At 44.9% G+C, this 26,918-nt stretch overlaps 1 protein-coding gene and 1 non-coding gene across 2 annotated transcripts in view; one reads left to right on the forward strand and one right to left on the reverse strand.

Annotated features, from left to right (window-relative positions):
- Nucleotides 1-6,359: 6,359 nt before the first annotated feature.
- Nucleotides 6,360-26,918, forward strand: part of HTT (huntingtin) — a 166,804-nt gene continuing 146,245 nt past the window's right edge. Inside the window, exons 1-2 of the mRNA XM_055245541.2 lie at nucleotides 6,360-6,760; nucleotides 17,938-18,021. Coding sequence (XP_055101516.1) covers nucleotides 6,525-6,760; nucleotides 17,938-18,021 — 320 coding nt within the window. The 5' untranslated portion in view covers nucleotides 6,360-6,524. The remainder of the gene's footprint in view (nucleotides 6,761-17,937; nucleotides 18,022-26,918) is intronic.
- On the reverse strand, nucleotides 10,142-10,203 carry LOC129465140 (U7 small nuclear RNA). Its single transcript, XR_008651905.1, has one exon. It is a non-coding gene; the product is annotated as a U7 small nuclear RNA (small nuclear RNA).

Genomic DNA, 26,918 nt, shown 5'->3' on the forward strand with positions numbered 1-26,918 from the left:
TTTCCAGGCAGAAGAAAATGACCCCAGAGGAAGATCAGGGATTCAGGAAAGAAATGGAGAGTGATAAAAATGGAAAATACAGGGGCCAATTTAAACAAAAGCTGACTGTTCTACAACTGTTGTGTCTATATCCTTTGCGACATGTATGTGTGTGTGGCTTTTTTTTTTTTTTTCGAGATGGACTCTCACTCTGTTGCCCAGGCTAGAGTGAAGTGGCACGATCTCGGCTCACTGCAACCTCTGCCCCTCAGGCTCAAATGATTCTCCTGCCTCAGCCTCCTGAGTAGCTGAGATTACAGGTGCCTGCCACAATGCCTGGCTAATTTTTGTATTTTTAGTAGAGAGGGGATTTCTCCATGTTGGCCAGGCTGGTCTTGAACACCTGACCTCAGGCGATCCACCTGCCTGGGCCTCCCAAAGTGCTAGGATTACAGGCATGAGCCACTGCATCTGGCCTGTGTATGTGTTTATATGGAATTAAAACACATGGCAATAATACCCTCCAAATTGGGAGAAACCAAAAATAGCCTTTAAATGTTGTAAGCTCCCTGCATGATCAAGGAGAGAATAGATTTATGTTAGATTTTGTTACCTGGAGGATGAATGTTGTAATTTCTAGGGTGACCACGAAAAGAGGAGACAACAGTGTATGATTTTTTTTTTTTTTTTTTTTTTGAGACAGATTCTCACTCTGTCACCCAGGCTGGAGTGTTGTGGTGTGATCTTGGCTCACTGCAACCTCCTCCTCCTGGGTTCAGGCCATCCTCCCACCTAGGCCTCCAGAGTAGGTGGGATCACAGGCACCTGCCACCACACCCAGCTAATTTTTTTTTTTTTAATGTTTAGTAGACACGGGGTTTCACCATGTTGGCCAGGCTGGTCTTGAACTCCTGACCTCAGGCGACCTGCCTACCTCTGCCTCTCAAAGTGCTGGGATTACAGGTGTGAGCCATCGCGCCTGGCCAACAGTGATCACTTTCAAACTAACAGAGGTTCAAAAATAAAATCAGACTTAAATCAACCAAAAACCAGGTAACGGAGGTGGTAGGATATACAGAAAGACTGACCTTACGTAACGTATATCAATGCTTACAGTTAATATTAATGAAGGAAATGCTCTAGTTTAAAAACCAGGGTTGTCAAAGACCCCACATAAGAAGCTCCTTACCAGCGGTGCACCTGGAACCAAAGGAAACAGGACAGATGAAGGAGGACGCGCCCCCTCCGCCGTCCTGCGCCTCAGCCATCATATGAGACCGGAAAGGTTTCTGTCTGCAGCTGGGCCCGTGCTCTTTACCAGCTCCTGGCTTCCTTCTCTGGAAGGTTCCTGCCTGTTTTGCCCTCACACCCGCTCCTCTCTCAGCCCTCTCAGGGGTGGGGCTGGGGGCCACCAAAGAGCCTCCTCTGCTCTCCAGTTGCTCGGCTGCTCCTCATTTCCCCCCGGGGTCTGCGTCAGGGTTTCCTTCCTTTCCAGCCCCACCCCGCGTGCATCCCACCTGGTCTTGGGTCGGGCTGCCCCCAATTACTGCCCCCTGCCCAGGCTGGTGTGCACCCCCTCTGGCTGCTTTCAATGCCTCCTCTCTCTTCTCGGCAGGACAGGCACAGGCAGGTCGCCAGGTGTCATGCTTGGCTCCCCGCCCAGTGAGATTCTTTCATTTAACAATCTTCCCCTGAATAGTTCATGTTCATTGCTGAAAATGAAAAATATGGAAAAGCACAAAGATTAAGATATAAACCGCCCTCAATTCCCCTGCCCAGAGAGAGTCACTGCTATGACTTGGTGACTAGGAACCTTATTTCTCTCTCTTTTTTTTTTTTTGAGATAGAGTCTTGCTCTGTCGCCCAGGCTGGAGTGCAGTGGCTCGATCTCAGCTCACTGCAACCTCCGCCTCCTGGGTTCAAGCGAGTCTCCTGCCTCAGCCTCCTGAGTAGCTGGGATTACAGGCACCTGCCACCACGCCCGGCTAATTTTTGTATTTTTAGTTGTGACAGGGTTTCACCTTGTTGATCAGGCGGACTTGAACTCCTGACCTCAGGTGATCAGCCCACCGTGGCCTCCCAAAGTGCTGGGATTACAGGTGTGAGCCACTGCGCCCAGCCTTCATCTCTTTTCTGTGTATGTGTATGCTGTTTTTTCTTTAGAATGGCGAAGGTTATCAGGCTCTACATGGTGTGTAATCGGCTAACATGTTGTAAGCCTTTCCGTGTGTCACAAGTGCTCATCTGGAACAGGATTCTTTTTTTTTTTTTTTTTTTGAGACGGAGTCTTGCTCTGTCCCCCAGGCTGGAGTGCAGTGGCGCAATCTTGGCTCACTGCAAGCTCTGCCTCCCGGGTTCACGCCATTCTCCTGCCTCAGCCTCCTGAGTAGCTGGGACTACAGGCGCCCGCCACCACGCCCGGCTAATTTTTTGTATTTTTAGTAGAGACGGGGTTTCACCGTGTTAGCCAGGATGGTCTCGATCTCCTGACCTCGTGATCCGCCCGCCTCGGCCTCCCAAAGTGCTGGGATTACAGGCTTGAGCCACCGCGCCCGGCCTGGAACAGGATTCTAATGACTGCCCATGGCTATGTTGGGATTCATTTAACTCAGCTCCTTCAGCCCAGCATCTATCCCTTTTTTCTGTCTTTTGTCCTAAGTGTTGCTATAATAAATCACTGATCACACACGCCTGACTGTTTGCATAGGATAAATTACGAGAAATGTTCTTGCTGTTCAGGGACTGTGCCCATTTTTAGGCTTCGGAGACACCATGCCAGGCTGCCCAGTATTGATCTTTACTCTTTTTAGATGATGCCAAACTTTTCTGTGAACTTTAAAAACCTGTGTCTTGACAGTCCCTTTCTGTAAGTCTTTCACATTAGATTTCCTGCCAGGATGATAGTCAATTATAGGCAGATGATGTTTTTTCAGCCATGGCGGAAGCAGTTGTGATTTGTTGTGGCCATGTAAAGTCCCGATGATCCATCGCCTCCCTGGATGGGTTGGAACAATTTGGTTTAGGAGCATATAAGAGAATGACCTGGAGTCACAGCAGCTCAGACAGAAGTGTATTTCTCTCTTACAGATGAAAGAATTCTAGGCCAGGCTGGAATTCTAGGCCAGTCATCTGGGCCCCCTCCTTCCAGCTCCCATCACCCCAGGATGTGGCTTTTATGCTCATGATCCAAAATGGCTGCTCAAGTCCCAGCCAACACATCCCATTCCAGGGAGCGGGAAAAAGGTGTGTGTATCCCTTCATTTTATGTACTTCCTTTCTAGAAGTACTACTCATTACTTCTGCTTGCATCTCCTTGGCTAGCACTTACTTAGTTATATGGCCATAGCTAGCTGAAGGAAGGACAGGGACTGTTGTACACTAGCTAAGAGGCAAACTGCTTAGATAAAAAGGTCTTTAAAGAAGCTCAGAGCGGTGTTAGGGTGCAACTCTATTACTTATTGTTATGGGATGAACTGTGTCCCTCATTCAGGTTGAAGTCCTAACCCCCAGAACCTCAGAATGGGGCTGTATTCGGAGACAGGTTCTTTAAGGAGGTAAGGAGGCTAAAATGAGATCATTAGGGTGGGCCATAATCCAACTGATGTCTTACAAGAAGAGATTAGGACACGGACATGCACAGAGGGACGGCCACGTCAGGACACCGGGAAAGGTGGCTGTCTGCAAGTCAAGGACAGGGCTCAGGAGAAACCAACCTTGCCAACACCTTCATCTCGGACTTCTAGCCTCTAGGACCATGAGAAGATACATTTCTGTTGTTTAAGCTGCCCGGTCTGTGGTACTTTGTTATGGCAGCCCAAGCAAACAAATACACTCATCTGCTGCTGGGACAAATCACCCCAGCACTGTGGCTTAGCAGCACACATGTCTAGTCATATAGTTACATGTAGTTATGTGTAGAGCCATATGTATAGTCACACAGTTCTGTGGGTCAGGAATTTGGACCCAGCTTAACCAGCTCCACTTCAAGCCAGGGTTCAGTCAAATACCAGCTGCCTCCCACCTGAGAGCTCAACCGGGGAAGGGTCCCCTTCCATTCTCATGTGGTGTTGGCAGGATCCAGTTCCTCATGGCCTGCTGGACTGAGAGCCTCAGTTCTCACTGCCTGTTGGCCAGAGGCCACCTTTATGTCCTCGCCATGTGGGCCTCTCCAACATGGCAGCTGACTTCATCAGAGCGTCCATGCCAAGAAGGCAACAGAGAGTGCCAGGGAGACTGAATTCATACCCCTTTGTGACCTAGTCATGGAGTGACATTCTGTCACCTTTGCCCTATTACATTGGTTAGAAGCAGGGCACCAGGTACAGCCCTCGCTCACGGGGAGGGGTCATATAAGGGCATCAATACCAGGAGGCGAGGGGTGCTGGGGCCATCTTATGAGTCTGCCCACTGAGGTAACTAACAACCTTGAGGCCTGGCACAGTGGACAAAGGCCCTTATTAACAGCAGAGAACTGGGAACTTTATTTATTTATTTTTGAGACAGAGTCTCACTCTTATCGCCCAGGCTGGAGTGCAATGGCATGATCTTGGCTGACTGCAACCTCCACCTCCCGGGTTCAAGCAATTCTCCTGCCTCAGCCTCCGGAGTAGCTGGGACTACAGGCATGCACCACTACACCCGGCTAATTTTTGTATTTTTAGTAGAGACAGGGTTTCGCCATGTTGGCCAGGCTGGTCTCGAACTCCTGACCTCTGGTGATCTGCCTGCCTCAGCCTCCCAAAGTGCTGGGATTACAGGCGTGAGCCACCGCACCTGGCTGGAACTTAATTTTTTTAGAGACAGTGTCGCTCTATCACCCAAGCTGGAGTGCAGTGGTGCAATCATAGCTCACTTGCAGCCTCAAATTCCTGGGTTCAGGTGATCCTCCCACATCAGCCTCCCAAGAACTGGGAACTAACGGCTGTTTCTCTGCTGTCCTTCTCAAGAAAAGGGAGGCTACTGCTACCCCCCTGGGGACAATGCTGGGTTTCCCTTTAGGACACGCTCAGAGACAAGGTGGAGGTGCTGTTTGTGGCCACAGAGCAGAGGACTCTGGGTTGCAGGTGTTGCCTGGCTTAAGTAGGCTTTAGTGGGCTCCTTTCTGCCTGTACCACCCCCGGGCTGGGCCGTTGTCTCTGAGGCCAACCCTACTCCCTGCTGGGCAGGCTGGACAGCTGCCCTCTCCGTTTGCCCCTCTACCACCCAAAAGGCGGGAGGCTCTGGAGACCAGGACCCTACCCGCCCCGGCCTGTGTCCCAGGCGTGAGGGGGTGCCCCACAGACCTCTGCTGAGCTGCTGCTGAATGACGCCCCTTGGGGGTCCTGCCGCAAGGTCAGAGCAGAGGTGCGCTCCCATACAGAAACGCCCCCAGGTCGGAACTCATTCCTGTGGACGGCATCTTGTGGCCATAGGTGCTTCTCGCTGCACTAATCACAGTGCCTCTGTGGGCAGCAGGCGCTGACCACCTGGGCCTGCCCCAGACCCTCTCCTCCCTTCCGGGGCGCTGCGCTGGGACTGATGGGGGGCGCCAGGTCTGTGGACACCGCCCTGCAGGGGCCTCTCCAGCTCGCTGGGGGTGGGGGGTCACACTCAGGGTCCTCAGGTCGCGCCGACCACGCGCATTCTCTGCGCTCTGGGCAGGGGCTCGCCCACCCTCTCCCCGTGCAGGAGCCCCCAAGCAAGCTCCCCGCAGGGCTGTCCAGGTGAGCCTGGTTCTGGCCACGGGCCAGTGTGGAGGGAGGGCAAACCCCGAGGCCACCTCGGCTCAGGGTCCACGGCCGGCTCTCCCCCCGCTCCAGGCGTCGGCGGGGGATCCTTTCCACATGGTCCGGCGCCCGCGCCCGGCGCCCCGTCCAGGACCCCGCCCCCTCGCCCCACCCCTCCGCGCCCCACCTCTCACCTTCCTGCCCCGCCCCCAGCCTCCCCGCCCCTCACCAGCCAGTCCCCTCCCCATCCCGCTCCGCCCCTCAGCCGCCCTGCCTAATGTCTCCGCCCCGAGCACCGCTCCGCTCCGCGCGCCCCCGCGTCGCCCCGCCCCCCGCCTCGCCCCGCCCCCGCTTCGCCACGCCCCCCGCTTCGCCACGCCCCCTTCCTTGCCATGTAGTCCCGCACCGTCCCTTCCTCGTCCCGCTTCGCCCCGACACTTCACAGCTTCGCCCCACCCCATTACACTCTCGCCACGCCCCGTCCTCTCTCCGTTGAGCCCCGCGCCTTCACCCGGGTGGGGCGCTGAGCTGTCAGCGGCCTTGGTGGCTCTGTGAGGCAGAACCTGCGGGGGCGGGGGTAGGCTGGCTCCCTGGCCAGCCATTGGCAGAGTCCGCAGGCTAGGGCTGTCAATCATGCTGGCCGGCGTGGCCCCGCCTCCCCCGGCGCAGCGTCTGGGACGCAAGCCGCCGTGGGGGCTGCCGGGACGGGTCCAAGATGGACGGCCGCTCAGGTTCCGCTTTTACCCGCGGCCCAGAGCCCCATTCATTGCCCCGGTGCTGAGCGGCGCCGCGAGTCGGCCCGAGGCCTCCGGGGACTGCCGTGCCGGGCGGGAGACCGCCATGGCGACCCTGGAAAAGCTGATGAAGGCCTTCGAGTCCCTCAAGTCCTTCCAGCAGCAGCAGCAGCAGCAGCAGCAGCAGCAACAGCCGCCACCGCCGCCGCCGCCGCCGCCGCCTCAGCTTCCTCAGTCGCCGCCGCCGCAGGCACAGCCGCTGCTGCCTCAGCCGCAGCCGCCCCCGCCGCCGCCCCCGCCGCCACCCGGCCCGGCTGTGGCTGAGGAGCCGCTGCACCGACCGTGAGTTTGGGCCCGGTGCAGCACCCTGTCCCGGCGGGTCCCAGGCTACGGCAGGGATGGCGGCAACCCTGCAGCCTGCGGGCCGGCGACACGAACCCTCGGCCCCGCAAAAACAGAGTGACCCAGCAACCCAGAGCCCATGAGGGACACCCGCCCCCTCCTGCGGCGAGACCTTCCCCCACTTCAGCCCCGGTCCCGCACTTGGGTCTTCCCTTGTCCTCCCGCGAGGGGAGGCAGAGCCTCGTTGGGGCCTGTCCTGAATTCACCGAGGGGAGTCACGGCCTCAGCCCTCTCGCCCTTCCCAGAATGCGAAGAGTTGGGGCGAGAACTTGTTTCTTTTTATTTGCGGGAAACTGGGGCGGGGGAGCTTTTAACTGTGTTGTGAAGAGAACTTGGAAGAGCTGAGATTTGCTCAGGGCCACTTCCCTCTTCTAGTCTGAGAGGGAAGAGGGCTGGGGGCGCGGGACACCTCGAGAGGAGGCGGGGTTTGGAGCTGGAGAGATGTGGGGGCAGTGGATGACATAATGCTTTTAGGACGCCTCGGCGGGAGTGGTTGGGTGGAGGGGGGCGGGGAGTGAGGTCGCGTCCAATGGGAGATTTCTTTTCCAAGTGGCACTTAAAACAGCCTGAGATTTGAGGCTCTTCCTACATTCTCAGGACATTTCATTTAGTTCATGGTCACGGTGGTAGTAACACGATTTTAAGTACCACCTAAGAGACCTGCTCATCTAAGCACAAGTTGGTCTGCAGGCATTTGAATGAGTTGTGGTTGCCAAGTAAGTGGTGAACTTACTTGGTGATTAATAAAATTATCTTAAATATTAGGAAGAGTTGATTGAAGTTTATTGCCTATTTGTGTTGGGAATAAAACCAACAGGTTGCTGACGGGGAGGTTAATTGCTGAGGGATGAATGAGGTGTACATTTTACCAGTATTGAAGTCAGGCTGGCCAGAATATGGGGGGTCTGCAGACTCCGTGGGCATCGCAGATGTGCCAGTGAAAGGGTCTCTGTTTGCTTCATTGCTGACAGCTTGTTACTTTTTGGAAGCTAGCGGTCTCTGTTGCTTGTTCTTGGGGAGAATTTTTGAAACAGAAAAAGAGAGACCATTAAAACATCTAGCGGAACCCCAGGACTTTCCCTGGAAGTCTGTGTGTCGAGTGTTCGGCAGGAGTTGGGAAGTACTCTGCTGCAGTTGAGGCCTTTCTCTTCCTCTTAGTATTCTGTTTCCGATCTGGATGTGTACCAGATGGCATTTGATAAGAATATCTCTATTAAGACTGATTACTTTTTAGTAATATTTCTTGTTCTTTGTTTCTGTTATGATCCTTGTCTCGTCTTCAAAGTTTAGTTAGAAAATGATTTGGAGAGCAGTGTTAGCTTATTTGTTGGAATAAAATTTAGGAATAAATTCTTCTAAAGGATGGAAAAACCTTTTGGATATTTGGAGAAATTTTTATACAATTTGGCTTATCTCCTCAGTGAGTAATTTTTCGTCCTTCCAGAAATTTACTGTAGTGCCTTTCTAGGAGGTAGGTGTCATAGAAGTTCACACATTGCATGTATCCTGTGTAAACACTAAACAGGGCTCTTGATGGGAAGAAGGACCTTTCTGCTGGGCTGCTTCAGACACTTAATCATTGTAAAAATATGCCTTCTCTTTCTTATGCTGATTTGACAGAACCTGCATTTGCTCATCTTCAAAATATGGGTATCAAGAAATTTCCTTTGCTGCCTTGACAAAGGAGATAGATTTTGTTTCATTACTTTATTTTAAGGTAATATATGATTACCTTATTTAAAAAATTTAATCAGGCCTGGCAAGGTGGCTCACACCTTTAATCCAAGCACTTTGGGAGGCCTAGGCGGACGAATCACCTGAGGTCAGGAGTTTGAGACCAGCCTGGCTAACATGGTGAAACCCTGTCTCTACTAAAAATACAAAAATTAGCTGGTCATGGTGGCGCATGCCTGTAATCCCAGCTACCTGGGAGGCTGAGGCGGGAAAATCGCTTGAACCCGGGAGACAGAGGCTGCAGTGAGCTGAGATCACGCCACTGCACTCCAGCCTGGGTGACAGAGCGAGACTCCATCTCAAAAAAAATTTTTTTTAATCTATTATTTTTGCATAAGTAATACATTGACATGACACAAATTCCGTAATTACAAAAGGGCAATAATTAAAATATCTTCCTTCCACCCCTTTCCTCTGAGTATCTAACTTTGTCCCCAAGAACAAGCACTATTACAGTTCCTCATGTATCCTGCCAGATACAATCTGTGCATATTGTAAGATAGATTTAAAATGCTGTAAAAACAAAAGTAGTTTAGAATAATTTTTTTTTTTTTTTTTTTTTTTGAGACGTAGTCTCGCATCGTCGCCCAGGCTGGAGTGCAGTGGTGCAATCTCGGCTCACTGCAGTCTCCGCCTCCCAGGTTCAAACGATTCTCCTGCCTCAGCCTTCTGAGTAGTTGGGATTACAGGCGCCCACCACCATGTCCAGCTAATTTTTGTATTCTTAGTAGAGATAGGGTTTCACCACGTTGGCCTGACCTCGTGATCTGTCCACCTTGGCCTCCCAAAGTGCTGGGATTACAGGTGTGAGCCACCATGCCTGGCTAGAATAATAACTTTTAAAGATTCTTAGCATGCTCTCAAATCAACTGCATTAGGTTTATTTATAGTTATTTTAAATAAAATGCATATTTGTCATATTTCTATGTATTTTGCTGTTGAGAAAGGAGGTATTCACTAATTTTGAGTAACAAACACTGCTCACAAAGTTTGGATTTTGGCCGTTCTGTTCACGTGCTTCAGCCAAAAAATCCTCTTCTCAAAGTAAGATTGACTAAAGCAATTTAGAAAGTATCTGTTCTGTTTTTATGGCTCTTGCTCTTTTGTGTGGAACTGTGGGGTCACGCCATGCATGGGCCTCAGTTTAAGTATGAGTGTATGTGCTCTGCTCAGCATACAGGATACAGGAGTTCCTTACAGGGCTGGCTGCAGGCTCAGCAAATCTAGCATGCTTGGGAGGGTCCTCACAGTAATTAGGAGGCAGTTGGTACTTGCTTTTGGCACGTTCTTATTCTCCTTCAGATTCCTATCTGGTGTTTCCCTGACTTTATTCATTTATCAGTAAATATTTACTAAACATGTACTATGTGCCTGGCATTGTTCTAGGTGCAGGGCTCAGCAGTGAGCAGACAAAGCTCTGCCCTCATGAAGTTTTCATTCTAATGAAGGACATAGACAGTAAGCAAGATATTTAAGTAAAATATACAGCATGTTAATAAGTGGAGGAACTTCAAAGCAGGGAAGGGGATAGGGAAACGTCAGAGTTAATCAAGTGTTAACTTATTTTTATTTAAAAAAAAAAATTTTATGGGCTTTCCAGCAAAACCCAGAAAGCCTGCTAGACAAATTCCAAAAGAGCTGTAGCACTTAAGTGTTGACATTTTAATTTTATTTTATTTTGTTTTGTTTTTTGAGACAGTCTTGCTCTGTCAGGCAGGCTGGAGTGCACTGGTGTGATCTTGGCTCACTGCAACCTCTGCCTCTCGGGTTCAGCGATTCTCATGCCTCAGCCTCCCGATTAGCTGGGATTATAGACATGCACTGCCATGTCTGGGTAATTTTTTTTTTCTTAAGTGAACTCTGGCTGACAATAGAGTGAAAGGGAACACGAGCAAAAGCAGAAACCAGTTAGGAAGCCACTGCAGTGCTCAGATAAGCATGGTGGGTTCTGTCAGGGTTACCGGCTCTCGTCTGTGGGCAGTGTGAGGAATGACTGACTGGATTTTGAATGCAGAACGAACTGCGCTTGTTGAACTCTGCTAAGTATAACAATTTAGCAGTAGCTGGCGTTACCAGCTTTGTATTCAGCTGCAAGTAACAGAAAATCCTGCTGCAATAGCTTAAACTGGTAACAAGCAAGAGCTTATCAGAAGACAAAAATAAATGTGTTTGGGGAAATTCAACAATAAGTTAAGGAACCCAGGGTCTTTTTTTTTTTTTTTTTTTTTTTGAAATGGAGTTTTGCTCTTGTCACCTGGGCTGGAGTGCAATGATGTGATCTCAGCTCACTAAAACCTCCGCCTCCTGGGTTCAAGTGATTCTTCTGCCTCAGCCTCCCAAGTATCTGGGATTACAGGTGCACACCACCATGCCCAGCTAATTTTTGTGTTTTTAGTAGAGACGGGGTTTCGCCATGTTGGCCAGGCTGGTCTCGAACTCCTGACCTCAGGTGATCCACTCGCCTCAGCCTGCCAAAGTGCTGGGATTACAGGTGTGAGCCACCGCGCCCGGTCAGAACCCAGGCTCTTTCTTACACTTAGCTTGCAAACCCTTGTTCTCATTCTTTTCCCTTTGTATTTTTATTGTTGAATTGTAACAGTTCTTTATATATTCTGGATACCGGATTCTTATCAGATAGATGATCTGTAAAAACTTTCTCCCTTCCTTTGGATTGTCTTTTTACTTTCTTGACAGTGTCTTTTGGAGTGTAATAGTCTTTAATTTTGATGAAGTCGAGTTTATCTATTTTGTCTTTGGTTGCTGTGCTTCAGGTGTCATATCTAAGAAATCGTTGTCTAATCCAAAGTCAAAAAGGTTTACTCCTATGTTTTCTTCTAAGAATTTTAGAGTGTTAAATTTAAGTCTGATCCATTTTGAGTTAATTTTTATATATGGTTCAGGTAGAAATCCAGCTTTATTCTTTTGCATGTGGTTATTCAGTTGTCCCAGCAATATTTGTTGAAGAGACTATTCTTTCCCCATGAAATTGTCTTAGTACTCTTGTTGAGAATTAATCGTCCTTAATTGTATAGATTTATTTCTAGACTCTCAGTTCTACCTATTGGTCTTTATGTCGATCCTGTGCCAGTACCATGCAGTCTTGATTACTGAAGTTTGTGTCACAATTTAAATTCATGAAATGTGAGTTCTCCAACTTTGTTCTTTTTCAAGATTGATTTGGCCATGCTGGGTCCCTTGCATTTCTGTACGAATTGTAGGATCAGCTTGTCAGTTTTGACAAAGAAGCCAAGTAGGATTCTGAGAGGGATTGTGTTGAATCTGCAGATCAACTTGGGGAGTATTAGCATCTTAACAATATTGTCTTCTATCTATGAACATGGGCAAACTTTCTTGTGTAAATGGTCAGATTGTAAGTATTTCAGGCTGTGTGGGCACAATGTCTCTGTCACAGCTACTCAGCTCTGTCATTGTAGCATGAAAGTAGCCATAAGCAATATGCATGAGTGTCTGTATTCCAATAGAATTTTATTAATGACAAGGAAATTTGAATTTCATATAATTTTCACCTGTCATGAAATAGTGTTTGATTTTTTTGGCCAACCATTTAAAAATGTAAAAACATTTCTTAGCTTGTAAACTGGCCAAAAATATGCAGGTTATAGTTTTCCCACTCCTAGGTTAAAATACGATAGGACCACGTTTAGAAACCATTTCTTTTTTTTTTTTTGAGACGGAGTTTCACTCTTGTTGCCCAGGCTGGAGTGCAGTGGTGCGATCTCGGCTCACCACAACCTCTGCCTCCCAGGTTCAAGACATTCTCCTGCACAGTCTCCCTAGTAGCTGGGATTACAGGCGTGCGCCACCACGTCAGGCTAATTTTGTATTTTTAGCAGACTTGGGGTTTCTCCATGTTGGTCAGGCTGGTCTTGAACTCCCGACCTCAGGTGATCCACCTGCCTCGGCCTCCCAAAGTGCTGGGATTACAGGCATGAGCCACCGTGCCCTGCCGGAAAGCATTTCTTTTTTGGCTTTTTTGTTTTTTTTTTTAAACTAGTTTTGAAAATTATAAAAGTTACACATATACATTATAAAAATATCTTTAAGCAGCACAGATGAAAAAGCCCTTCTTGCCTAACTTCCTAAGAGCAAAAGTATTTCTTGTGTCTTCTTCCCAGATTTTAATATGCATATACAAGCATTTAAATGTGTCATTTTTTGTTTGCTTGGCTGAGATCACATTACATATGTATTTTTTTACTTAACAATGTGTCATAGATACTGTTCCATAGCAGTACCTGTAATTCTTATTAATTGTTATGTAATATTGTATAATTTCTTTTTAAAAGAGGACTTTTGGAGATGTGAAGGCAAAGGTCTCACATTATTCTGGCTGTAGAATGTGCTGGTGACATATTCTCTCTACCTTGAGAGGTCCCCATCCCCATCACCTCCATTTCCTGCAAATAAGTCAACCACTTGGTAAACTACCTTTGAATGGATCCACACTCAAAACATTTAGTCTTATTCAGACAACAAGGAGGAAAAATAAAATACCTTATAAAGCCCTGTTTAGTATTGTATTAAATTGGATCAATTTGGGTGCTAGAATGTATGTTAGAGACATGATATGTCCATAGGTCCTTGCTGTCACAGTGAGGTCTCAGGGACAGCAGTTTGGTATCATTTGGGATCTCATAAGCAGACTCTCTCTGCTTGACCTAACAAATCAGAGTCTGCGTTTTAACAGGTGCAGTGAGTGACTTCCATGCACATTGGAGTTTGGGAAGCTCCACCGTAGGTGCTTAGACCTTACCTTTGTTGTTGCTAATAACAATGCAGGCATTTGGGAGGAAGACCTGTGTTGCTCATGTGTGTCCAGGTGTAGCTGAGGTGGCCTTGCTTATCTGCGGTAGGGCCGTTGAGCATTTGTGTAGCTGTAATGAGTGAGCTGAGGTGAGCCTGCGGAGAGCTCCCAGCCACTGGGAGTGGGACTCGCTTAGATGAACTAGAAGGACCCTTTCACCTGAGCACCCACTATGGAGAAAAACAACCGAATGAGGGGAGAGGCAATGTGCAGTTTTATTTAGGGCACGAAGGAGAGCTGTGGTTAGAAGGTGACATTTGAGTGGAAAGGGGGCAAGCCATGTGTATAGTGGGAGAAGAGAGGTCCAGGCAGAGTTAACAGAAGGCAGAAATGCTTTCCATGTTTGAGAACTAGGGAGGAGGCCAGTGGCTGAAGTAAGATGAAGGGCAGAAATAGGGGATGAGGCTGCGAGAGATGAGAGGTTAGAGACGAGGGTCTTGTGCACCAAGATCAGCTTGTGTGGTCAAAACAAGTAGTTTAATTTATGTTTTTAAAAGATCACTTTGGCTGGGCACAATGGTTCATGCCTGTAATACCAGTACTTTGAGATGCCGTGGTGGGAGGATTGCCCGAGGCCAGACGACTAGCATAGCCAACATAGCAGCACCTATAAGGTCTCTACAAAAAACTTTAAAAAATTAGCTGGGCATCGTGGTGTGTGCCTGTAGTCCCAGCTACTCAGGAGGCTGAGGAGGCTGGAGGATTGCTTGAGTCCAGGAGTTTGAGGCTGTAGTGAGCTATGATTATGTCACTGCACTACAGCCTAGGCAAGAGAGTGAGACCCTGTCTCTAAATATATATATATATATATATACGTATATATATGTATATATGTATTTGTATATATATATACGTATATATGTATATATGTATATATGTATACATATATACGTATATATGTATACATATATACGTATATATGTATACATATATACGTATATATATGTATACATATATACATATATATATATATACAGAAGAAAAGATCACTTTGACAACACCACATGCTGGTGAGGATTTAGAAAAACTAGGTCACTTATTGCTGGTGGGAATATAATATAGTACGGCCACTCTGGAAAACAGTTTGGCAGTTTGTCATAAAGCTGAACGTACAATTAGTATACAGCCCAGCAGCAACTGCAATCCTGGGCATTAATCATAGAGAAATGAAACCTTAATGTTCACATAAAAACCTATACTCAAGTATGCATAGCAGCTTTACCCATAATATCTAAGAACTGGAATCAGCTCAGATGTCCTTCAACAGGTGAATGGTTAAACTACTCAGTAATAAAAAGGAATGATCTACTGATAGCATGCAACAGTTTAGGTGAAGTTATGCTAATGAAAAAAGCCAATCCCAAAAGGTTATACATATTGTATGATTCTATGTATATAACTTTTTTTTTTTTTTGAGACGGAGTCTTGCTCTGTCACCCAGGCTGGAGTGCAGTGGCGCGATCTAGGCTCACTGCAAGCTCCGCCTCCCGGGTTCACGCCATTCTCCTGCCTCAGCCTCTCTGAGTAGCTGGGACTACAGGCGCCCGCCACCACACCCGGCTAATTTTTTGTATTTTTAGTAGAGACAGGGTTTCACCGTGGTCTCGATCTCCTAACCTCGTGATCCGCCCGCCTCAGCCTCCCAAAGTGCTGGGATTACAAGCGTGAGCCACCGCGCCCGGCCGTATATAACTTTTTTTGCAATGACACAGTTTTAGGGATGGAGAATAGATTAGTGGTTGCCTGGGGTTAGAGATGGGGTAATAGAGTAGGTTAGGGGTGGCAGAGGAGAGAAAAGAGAGGGAGGTGAGTGTGGTTATAAAAGGACGACACAGGGGGATACTTGTAATGGAAATGCTTTGTCTTTTTTTTTTTTTTTTTTTGAGACAGAGTCTTGCTCTGTTGCCCAGGCTGGAGTGCAGTGGCATGATCTTTTCTCACTGCAACCTCTGCCTCCTGGGTTCAAGTGATACTTGTGTCTCAGTCTCCTGTGTTCAGAGTGAAGCAAACCAGAGGTAATGTTCAAATAATCCAGCACACATGACAGTAAAACATCAAGATCAGGTTGGACGTGGTAGCTCACGCCTGTAATCCCAGCACTTTGGGAGGCCAAGGTGGGCAGATCACTTGAGGTCAGGAGTTCGAGACCAGCCAGGCCAACATGATGAAACCCCATCTTGACTAAAAATACAAAAATTAGCCGGGCATGGTGGTGTGCACCTGTAGTCCCAGCTACTTGGGAGGCTGAGACAAGAGAACTGCTTGAACCCGAGGGACAGAGGTTGCATTGAGCTGAGAGTGCGCCACTGCAATTCAGCCTGCGTGACAGAGCAAGACTCCATCTCCAAAAAAAAACTGGGCTGGGTGCGGTGGCGCACGCCTGTAATCCCAGCACTTTGGGAGGCCGAGATGGGCAGATCACGAGGTCAGGGGGTCGAGACCATCCTGGCTAACACGGTGAAACCCCGTCTCTACTAAAAAATACAAAAAAATTAGCTGGATGTAGCGGCAGGCGCCTGTAGTCCCAGCTACTCGGGAGGCTGAGACAGGAGAATGGTGTGAACCCGGGAGGTGGAGCTGGCAGTGAGCTGAGATTGCACCACTGCACTCCAGCATGGGTGACTGAGTGAGACTCCGTCTCAAAAAAATAAATACATAAATAAATAGAATGCTGTAGTGTCTTTGAGTTTACATGCCCCTCCTTACGCTTGTGTGCCCATGCAGATTGTTTGATTACATAATTAGAGGAGGCTGGCTGAGGTTTGTTTTAATTTTTTTTTTTTTTTGAGACAGTCTCTCTGTGTTCCCCAGGCTAGAGTGCAATGGTGCAATCTTAGTGCACTGCAACCTCTGCCTCCTGGGTTCAAGCAGTTCTTCTGCCTCAGCCTCCTGAGTAGCTGGGATTACAGGTGCCCGCCACCATGCCCAGCTATTTTTTGTATTTTTAGTAGAGACAGAGTTTCACCATGTTGGCCAGGCTGGTCTCGAACTCTTGACCTCAGATGATCTTCTGCCCCAGCCTCCCAAAGTGCTGGGATTACAGGCATGAGCCACACCTGGCCGTTTGTTTTAATTTTGAAGGTGAAGTGAAAGTGACTACATTTACCAAAAGTGATTGAAAAGCCAGGACTGTTCTTACCCTGTTTTTCCAGTTCTTGCTCAGAGCAAGGTGGTTTCTTTTTCACTTAATCACCATACTTACTTTTCATGTAGAACAAGTCAGTTTGAGTTATCAGTTCATCATCTAACTAAATTCCATGGGGGAAGGAATTAGTTTTAGTTTCTTAAACTTCCAGGTTTGCTTATTGGACAAAATGAGATAGCAAGGCAGTGTTTTTAAGTTAGATTTTTTATTTCTTTGGTAATACAATTTTCTCAAAAACTTAGTAGTCTTTTAGTTTAGTTGTTTTTAGTTGGTCCTATGTTTTGGTTCACCCCTCTCTACTTTATTTTGATAGTGCCAACTGTGAAGACATCTGAAGCCATAGGTTTGGGTGGGAAGGAGGCGCCTTTAGCCTGATCATCTTCTCCAGGCTGTTTATCTCCTTTCGCTTGGCTGAGAAGTCTTAACAGGAGGCTTATTCCCAGCTATTTGGGGACATAGAAGCGGTTAGCCATTGTTTATATTTTACTGAGGTCTGTGTGGTATGTTGACTACAGTCAGTTAATGATTTTGGGAATTGAAGGCAGCCTGGTATATAGAGTAGGTATTATACTGTGTTTCTTTGAATTGAATTTCCCATCTCTTGTAATCTATGCCATCATCTTCTATACTGCTGAGAAAGAAAAAAAGTTTCTAATCAAACTATACCACTGGTTGTAAGATGCAGTTCGGCTTTAGTGATGCTAACACATGATTCAAACGTGAGTATTGGTGAAATACAGAGGAGATTTAAAGCCAGAAGACCTGGGTTTAAATGCTGGCTGTATGACTTCATATCTGTGTGATCTTGGGCATGTCATGGTTGGCACTTCAATTGCTTCTCTCTATAATGGGGGAAGTGAGGCTAGTCATGGTGGCTCATACCAATAATCCCAGCACTTTGGGAGGCCAAGATGGGAAGATCGCTTGAGGCCAGGAGTTTGAGCAATTGGGCAACATAGTGAGGCCCCGTCTCTACAAAATATTTTAAAAAAATTAGCCAGGCCCAGCGGTGCATGCCTGTGGTCCGTGCCACTCAGGAGGCTGAGCTGGGAGGATCCTTTCAGCCTAGGAGTTTAAGGCTAAAGTGAGCCATGATTGTGCTATCATACTCCAGCCTGGGCAGCAGAGCAAGATCCTGACTGTAAAAAAAAGTAAAATAAAGTAAAATGGTGGAAATGAACTGCTTTAGTAACATCATCTGTGTTTTCTGTGAGTAGTGTAGCTTGAAAGCCATTGGTGAACTCATGCCCTGTGCTTCCCTGTCCAGATCCCCATTCTGCCCCCAACATGGAGTATAACAGTTTGTTCATAGTCGTTGAGAAACACTCATTGAATGAATGAATGAGGTGTAGAAGTAAGTGGAGTGGGTAATTCAACACATACTCATTTCCTTCTTCTTTTTTTTATTTTTAGAAAGAAAGAACTTTCAGCTACCAAGAAAGACCGTGTGAATCATTGTCTGACAATATGTGAAAACATAGTGGCACAGTCTGTCAGGTAATTGCACTTTGAACTGTCTAAGAGAAAATAAGAACTTTGTATATTTTCAGTCTTAATGGGCTAGAATATTCTTTGTGTCCCAGTTATTTTAAATGGATTCAGAAATCCATTTAAGATGAAGAAGGACCCTTTTCCCATATTTCTGGCTATATACAAGGATATCCAGACACTGAAATGAATAATGTTCCCTTTTTGTAATCTTTTATGCAAAAATTAAAACCATTATGGTAATTGAGCAACATGTTTATGTTTAGTTAACATCCTTAGCAACTATAGTTATTTTAAAATCATCTGTGGTTTGATATTTTTCCATTTGTTGCAATAGTAGGAACAGCACAAGACAGTTCAGTTTGTCTCTCTCATTTGCTTTTTTTTGGCAATTTGCTGTCCTGTTGTACCTCTGCTCCTAGCAGTGGCTGGAGCCCACTCCTTTGTGCTTTGGGATTAGTGGGGATCGTGGGGCATTGACTGTAGGTCAGCTTTCCTTGCTTGATCTTTCTCACTGGGGTGAACTAGCAGCACCTTCTTTTGTAGCTGCTTTGCTTTTGACTATCTTTTTGACCGTTGTTCCTAGTAGCTGTAGATGGTAAATATATTTAGCCCTGTTTCCAGTGGCTCAGTAGGAGACGCATGCATCTATGATATCTGAATTCTGTTACCCACATGGGCATGCGTGAAATAGTTGCCTTACCTTACTTTCCCTTGGAATAAATAATTCATGTTATTCTCCTGGTAGAAGCTAGAAAAAGCCTTTATAGTCAGTCAGAAAAAAATTTTTAGACAAATAATCTTGATTTTAGTACTGACAAAAACGTGTGGTGATTTTATTTTTTTTTTGAGACGGAGTTTCACTCTTGTTGCCCAGGCTGGAGTGCAATGGCGTGATCTCGGCTCACTGCAACCTCCGCCTCCTGGGTTCAAGCGGTTCTCCTGCCTCAGCCTCCCAAGTAGCTGGAGTTACAGGCATGCGCCACCACACCCAGCTAATTTTGTATTTTTAGTAGAGACGGGGTTTCTCCACGTTGGTCAGGCCGGTCTTGAACTCCCAACCTTAGGTGATCTGCCCGTCTCAGCCTCCCAAAGTGCTGGGATTACAGGCGTGAGCCAGGGTGCCCGGCAATTCATTTGTTTTTTAAAAAAATTTCCTCTTGGCCATTGCTTTTCACTCTTTTTATTGTGGTAAAATGCATATAACATTTACTGTCTTAACCATTTTTAGGTGTACAGTTTGGTATATATATTCGTAATGTTGTACAGCCACCACTGCCATCTACTTCATAAGTTTTTCATCTCTCAAAACTGAACATCTGTCTTCATTAAACTCCCTGTCATCCATTCTTTCCTGTAGTCCCTTTCTACTTTCTGTCTGTATGAGTGTAACTGCTCTGGAGACCTCATATAAGTGGAATCCTACAGGATTTGTCTTTTTTTTGGTGATCTGCTTATTTTTAATGCCTCTTTGCATTTGTATTATATACTTTCAAAGTGATTTCACAAAACCGTTTCATTTTAGGTTACCTCATTTCTATTGTTTGTGAAATACAGTGTATGATTCTGTTCTGTTTCTGTCTAATTTGTAGAAATGTTGTGGGAAGCAAATGAAATAACAAATGAGCATATGTCCTGAAAATAAAAATATAAAAATTCAAAATTAGCATGCTATTGTAGAATACAATGCTATGATAAAAGTAGGAAGAAAAAGGTTTGAATTCTATCTCTGCTGCCTGTGTAAGCTGGGTGACTTTAGATAAGCTTTAACGTGTTTGAGCCTTACTGGCTCGTTTTTGAAATGTAATCCCTAGTTACACAGTTCTTGTGGGATCAGATGGTACATGTGAAACACTGTGAAAAAGCAACTGCCTAGATATGTTCATTAGACACCTGAGCAGGAAGCATATCCCATTGCGATGCCGATCATCCACCTGAGCAGGAAGCATATCCCATTGCGATGCCCATCATCCAAAGCTATACGTTATCTTTACTTTTTTTGTTTTTTTGAGACGGAGTCTTGCTCTGTTGCTCAGGCTGGTGTACAGTGGCACAATCTCGCCTCACTGCAAGCTCCGCCTCCTGGGTTCACACCATTCTTCCTCAGCCTCCCAAGTAGCTGGGACTACAGGTGCCCGCCACCATGCCTGGCTAAATTTTTGTATTTTTAGTAGAGATGGGGTTTCACTGTGTTAGCCCGGATGGTCTCGATCTCCTGGCCTCGTGATCTGCCTGCCTCGGCCTCCCAAAGTGCTGGGATTACAGGCGTGAGCCACTGCACCCGGCCATCTTTACTTTTTTTGTGAAGTGACTTTAAATATTTGGCAAACATTTGGTCATTGTTCATCTGATCTCCACCATCCAGGTCTCAGAGAACGTAATTTCTCTCTGAAAGCTTATTGACCCAGGAAACAAGATCTCTTCCAATCTGAGTGCGTCAGGCTTTATTCTTGTCATTTTGTATTTTGAGAATTTTCAAATGGAATTCATGGAATGTTGGCTTATATTCACATATTAGTAAAGTGTGTTGAGACATCTTAAGATTGATTTGTGGTCCTATTTGCCATATTAAATCAAAATAATAGCTGTTAATGGTTTTCACATTAGTCTGTCTCTTGTTTTTATGGAGTAATGCTGAGAGTTCATTATGCTTCTTCTACAGAAGAGCATGTTAAAAGGAGTTTTTGGAGTCAGAGGGGTTATCCTTGGTTTCATAGGATACACTCTATACTTTTTAGGGATTTCAGAGTATATAGCCGAAGGTGATATTTTATATAAATATGTTTTATGGAAACTTATTGATCATCGCTGTTTCCTGTTAACTCTCCTAAAATATAATTAAACCTTTGGAACTTTTTTATAGCTTTTGTGCTAGACAAATTTTTGTCTCCAATGGGGTTATATAAATGGCAGTTTCTGAGGTTTTCAATGTAGGAAGTCATTTAAAACTTCATGTATATTGTGAAAAGGTAGTCTGCTTTAAGCTCTCTAAAGTGGTCTTAAGTTACTGGTTCCTAAGTATGGATGAGCATGAAAATCATCTGGAAAATTTATTAAAAATACAGTAATGAAGGTACCTCACTGTCCTTTTTCCCAAACGCACTTCTACATTCTGTTTGAGTAGGTGGGGCCTACACATTTTTCACAAGTATCCTCTTGGGAATACCCAGGAATGCTCACTTGAGCAACCTCTTACTAATATCATATACCTTGATAAGGTGGCTAGGTAAAAACAAATATACAAAAATCCATAGATCTCCCATATATTAGCATAAATCAGCTAGAAAATATAACGTTTAAAGATCTAGTTCACAGTAGCACCAATATATCGAACTCTAAGGAATCGGTAAGAAATATGCAAAAACTTTATAAAAACTTGTTAATGTTTCTGAAAGATATAGGTGACCACTTTCTAGATAGGAAGATTTTATATCACTAAGTTGAATTTTCTCTAAATTAACACAGAAATTTAAAATAATCTTGATCAAATTTCTAGTAGAGGTATTTTTGAACTTGTTCACTGAAAGAATAAATACATAATTGCAAAGAATATCTCAAAATCATCACTAGGCCCGGTGTGGTGGCCCATGCCTGTAATCCCAGCACTTCGGGAGGCCGAGGCAGGAGGATCACCTGAGGTCAGGAGTTTGAGACTAGCCGGACCAATGCGGTGAAACTCTGTCTCTACTAAAAATACAAAAATTAGCTGGGTGTGGTGGCGCATGCCTGTAGTCCCAGCTACTTGGGAGGCTGAGGCAGGAGAATCGCTTGAACCCAGGAGGTGGAGGTTGCGGTGAGCCTAGATTGCACCACTGCATTCCAGCCTGGGCGACAAGAGCAAAATTCTGTCTCAAGAAAAAAGAGAAAAAAGAAAAAGAAATCAACACTAATATGGTGAGACTTAATGTATGTGACATTAAAATAGTGATTGGACATTAAAACAGGTATAGAACAGAAAGAAGAGTGTATGTGTGTGTCTGTATGAATTTATGATGGGTGTGACATATTTGTATTAGTAGGGAAATGAGGGAAATGATACATTTCTCTGACTTCGGGAGAACATTATATCTCTACCTCATATTGCAAACAAACATAAAGTTCGGATTAATTACCTAAATGTGAAAAAATGAAATAATTTCTTCAAAAAATGTAATCTTAGTTTGAGGAAGGCTAACATTATAAAGGAAAAAACTGTTTTGACTGGAATATAGTTCAATATATCAAAATCCACCTTCAACAAAATTGAAAGTAAATTGAACTTGGGGAAAGTATTGACAGCATATAGATCAAAGGTTACTAGCCTGTGTAAAGAGCAGTTATAAATCATTAAGAAAAAGACTGTCGACCCATCGGCACCTAGTTCTCCGACTTCCAGCCTCCAGAACTGTGACGAGTAAGTGCTTGTTGTTTAAACCACCCAGTCTATATGTGGTATTTTGTTATAGAAACTCAAGCTGATTAGGACACTAGTAATCAGTAGACTGAAACTAAAACAAAAATAAGAACCTTTTTTACCTGTCAAATTGGCAAACATTAAGAATATTCAGATTTTTGTCAGAGGTGATACAACCTTCTAAGAAGGCAATTTGGGAAAATATAAAGCTTTAGATTATTATATGTCTGACCTAGCAGTTTTACCTCTAGGGTGCTTACCCCTAGGAAAGTGTGTAATGATATTGGTGCAGTGCCCTTCATCCCATTAGAAAATTAAAAATAACCTTAATGGCCTATGTCTAAAAAGGGGATTGAAAAATTAAGATTTATTTATTTATTTATTTATTTATTGAGATGGAGTCTTGCACTGTCGCCTGGGCCGGAGTGCAGTGGTGTGATCTTGGCTCACTGCAACCTCTGCCTCCTGGGTTCATGCGATTCTCCTGCCTGAGCCTCCTGAGTAGCTGGGATTATAGGCTCACACCACCACACCCAGCTAATTTTTTGTATTTTTAGTACAGATAAGTTTCACTGTGTTGGCCAGACTGGTCTCAAACTCCTGACCTCATGATCCGCCCCCCCTCGGCCTCCCAAAGTGTTGGGATTACAGACGTGAGCCACTGCGCCTGGCCAGATACATTTATACAAGAGAATATTAGTTAACATTCATAGATATTTATGTTTTGTTTACTTTTTATTAAAAAAATTTTTTTTTAGAGACAGGATTTACTCTGTCACCCAGGCAGGATGCAGTTGCACAATCATAGCCCACTGCAGCCCGAACTCCTGGGCTCAAGCGATCCTTCTGCCTCAGCCTTTTGAGTACCTGGGGGACTTTAGGCAGTGCTACTCTACCTGGCTAATGTTTAAATGTTCTATAGATCTTGCTATGTTGCCCATGCTGGTCTGGAATTCCTGGGCCCAAGTGATCCTCCCACTTTGGCCTCCCAAAGCACTGAGATTACAAGCATGAGCCACCACTTCTGACCAATAGATATCTATATTTGTGACTGGAAAATATATTAACAATGTGTTAAAAGATTCAGTTAAAAAATAATGAAAGATTTTTGCGTCCGGCTAAGATAGAATAAGAAGGACAACATTTATCTTCTTGCCTTGAAATAGTTGAAAATGGATGAAATATACGTAACAGTGGTTTTCAAGTTATTGGGCATTAGGCAAAGAAGAAGTTATCCCAGGAAAATTAATGTGGAGAGCCCTACAATTTCCTTACATTACCGCCTGGCCATGGCAAGAGGAAAAACTGAGAGGAAACTGAGGCTGAGCCAGTGGTTTGCTGGGTTGAGGAGGCAGAGCTGGGAGTCCAGAGATGCAAGGTGATGAGCGCCCATACGGAAGAATACCAGGGAAGAGAGCTGCAGAGGGAGCTCCGGAGAACTGCACAGTACCCTCTCAGTACCCTCTCCTGTGTAGCTGAGTATTGATGAGCACATGCTTGTGAGGAAATGACCCAGGGCTGGAGGTAGAACCACCTGAAAGGATTAGAAGGAACAATTGCTGAAACTCACACAGGGCCCGAAGAATTTCTAATCACACCAGCTGGAGTGGAAAACCTCAGCTCTCATAGAGCAGGTAGGGTACTCAGAAGGGTTTGCCCGCCTAGCCCCAGACTAAGTTTTGTTACTCTGACCCCGCCTAATATTAAAAAGAGATTAATTAAATTGTTTGCAACAAAAATAATATATTTCAGTGTTTATAACATGTAGAAGTGAATTGTATGACAATAGCATAAAGGCTGGAAGAGCAGAAATTGACATGTATTTGTGCTGGGCAGAAGAATGCCCCCCTCTTTCCCCAAAAGATATCAAGTCCTAATCCCTGGAACCTGTAAATATTACTTTATAAGGAAAATTGTTTTATGGTGTGATTAAATTCAGGATCTTGAGATGAGGGGGCTATCTTGGATGATCTGGGTAGGCACTAAATGCAATCACATATATATAAAAAGGAGGCAGAGGGAGATTTTACACACACAGAGAAGGCCATGTGAAGATGGAACAGAAAGATTTGAAGGTGCTGGCCTTGAAAATTGGAGTGATGAAGCTATAAACCAAGGAATGCAGCAGCCACCAAAGCTGGAAGAGGCACGGAGCAGTTCTCCTTTAGAGCCTACTCCAGAGGGAATGTGGTGCTGCGAATTCCTTAATTTCAGCTTAGTGATACTAATTTTGGACTCTGGTCTCTAAAACTGTGAAAGAAAAAATTTTTGTTTGTTTGTTTCTTTTAAGCCACATAGTTTGTGGTAATTTGTTACAGCAGCTGCAGGAAACTAATTTATGCTGCATGTGAAATGGTATAATATCATTAAGGTAGATTGTGATGAAGATACATAGTATAAACAATTAAGCAACAACTAAAAGCACAAGAAGGAATTATAGCTAATGAACCAAAAAAGAGATTAGAATAATAAAAATGGTGAATCCCAAAGAAGCCAGAAATAGGGGAAGAGGCAAATAAAGGAAAGAAAGAGCTCGATGGCAGATTTAAGCCTAGCTATGTTAAAAAGGACATTACATGTAAAAGGCAGAGATTTTTCAGATTGAATGGAAAAGTAAGACCTGATATATGCTGCTGCCTGCAAGAAACACATTCTAAATATAAAGGCAAAAATAGCCTACAAGTAACAGAACAAAAAGAAGTTCACTGTGCTCACAAGAATTAAATGCAAGCTAGACTGGTTCTGTTAATATCAGACAAAGTGGATTTCAAAGCAAAGGCTATTGCCCAGGATGAGATAGTCATTTCATAATGATGAAGGAGACTCATTCATCAGCCTGGCATAACAAGCTGAGATGTTTATGCACCTGACTACAGAGTTAAAATACACAAAGCAAAGCCTGGCAGAACTACGAGTAGAAACAGACAAATCCACGGTGATAGAGATTTTAGTAACTGCTCTCAATGATTTGTAGAACACGTAGCCATAATATCTGGATCTAGAACATTTGACCAACACTGTCCCCTATGCAACCTGATTGGCATTTACAGACACTCCACCTGGCACCAGCAGAAGAGACACTCTCTCAAGTGCTCACAGAATGTCTGCCAAGATAGAGCAGATGCTGGGCCGTAAAACAAGTCTGTAAATTAAAAGCATTCAAATTATTCAGAGTATGTTTTCTGACCTCAGTATCATTAAGTTGGAATATATTATAGGAAGATAACCTGGAAAAGCCTCAGATATGTGTTAAAACTCATTTCCACGTGGCTCATGGGTCAGAAGTGAAGTCGAAAGGGAAATTTGAAGGTCTTCTGGATTGACTGATATAAAAACAATAGATTTCTAAACTTGTGGGGTGCTGTTACAGCATAGTAAGGGGAATTTTCTAGCATTAAATGCCTGTTTTAGGAAAGAAAGATTTCAAATCAATGACCTCAGCTTCTACCTTTGGAAACTTGAAAATGCCAAGCAAATGGAATCCAGAGTTACCAGAAGGGCCAGATACGGTGGCTCATGCCTGCAATTCTGCCACTTTGGGAGGCCGAGGCAGGCGGATTGTTTGAGATGGGCAGTTCAAGACCAGCCTGGGCAGCATAGGGAGACCCCATATCTACAAAAAACACAAAAAATTAGCCAGGTGTGGTGGCATGTGCCTGTAGTCCCAGCTAACCAGGAGCCTAAAGTGGGAGGATTGCTTGAGCCTGGGAGGTTGAGGCTGCAGTGAACTGTGATTGTGCCACTGTGCTCCACCTTGGGCAACAGAATGAGACCCTGTCTCAAAAACAAAAACAGTTACTAGAAGAATGGACATCATAAAGGTAAGAGCAGAAGTCAGTAAAATAGAAAACAAAAATACATAGAAAATCAATAAAACCAAAAGCTAGTTCATCAAGAACATCAATAAATTGGTAAGGCTGATAGGAAAAAAAGTGAAGTCACAAATTATCAATATCAGGAATGAGGGAGATGACAGTAGTATAGATTATATAGATATTAAAAGGACTATATGAGGCAGGTGCGGTGGCTCACGCCTGTAATCCCAGCACTTTGGGAGGCCGAGGTGGACAGATCACCTGAGGTCAGGAGTTTGGGACCAGCCTGGCCAACATGATGAAGCTCTGTCTCTACTAAAAATACAAAAATTAGCTGGTCGTGGTGCCATGTGCCTGTAATCCCAGCTACTCGGGAGGCTGAGGCAGGAGAATTGCTTGAACCAGGGAGGCGGAGGTTGCAGTGAGCCGAGATTGTGCCATTGCACTCCAGCCTGGGTGACAGAGCGAGACTCTGTCTCCAAATAAATAAATAAATAAATAAATAAAAAGGACTATATGGGAATATTATGAACAACTTTATGCCAATAAATTTGACAACTTATAGATGAAATGAATGAGTTCCTTGAAAGACACACAAACTATTAAAGCTCTCTCAAGAAGAAATAGATAAGCTGATTAGCCCTATATCTATTTTATTAAATTTAAATGTAAAAATCAATAGTTACTGGAAAACCTTT

The sequence above is a fragment of the Symphalangus syndactylus genome, chromosome 16 (genome assembly GCF_028878055.3).
Source record: "Symphalangus syndactylus isolate Jambi chromosome 16, NHGRI_mSymSyn1-v2.1_pri, whole genome shotgun sequence".
NCBI classification, from domain to species: Eukaryota; Metazoa; Chordata; class Mammalia; order Primates; family Hylobatidae; genus Symphalangus; species Symphalangus syndactylus.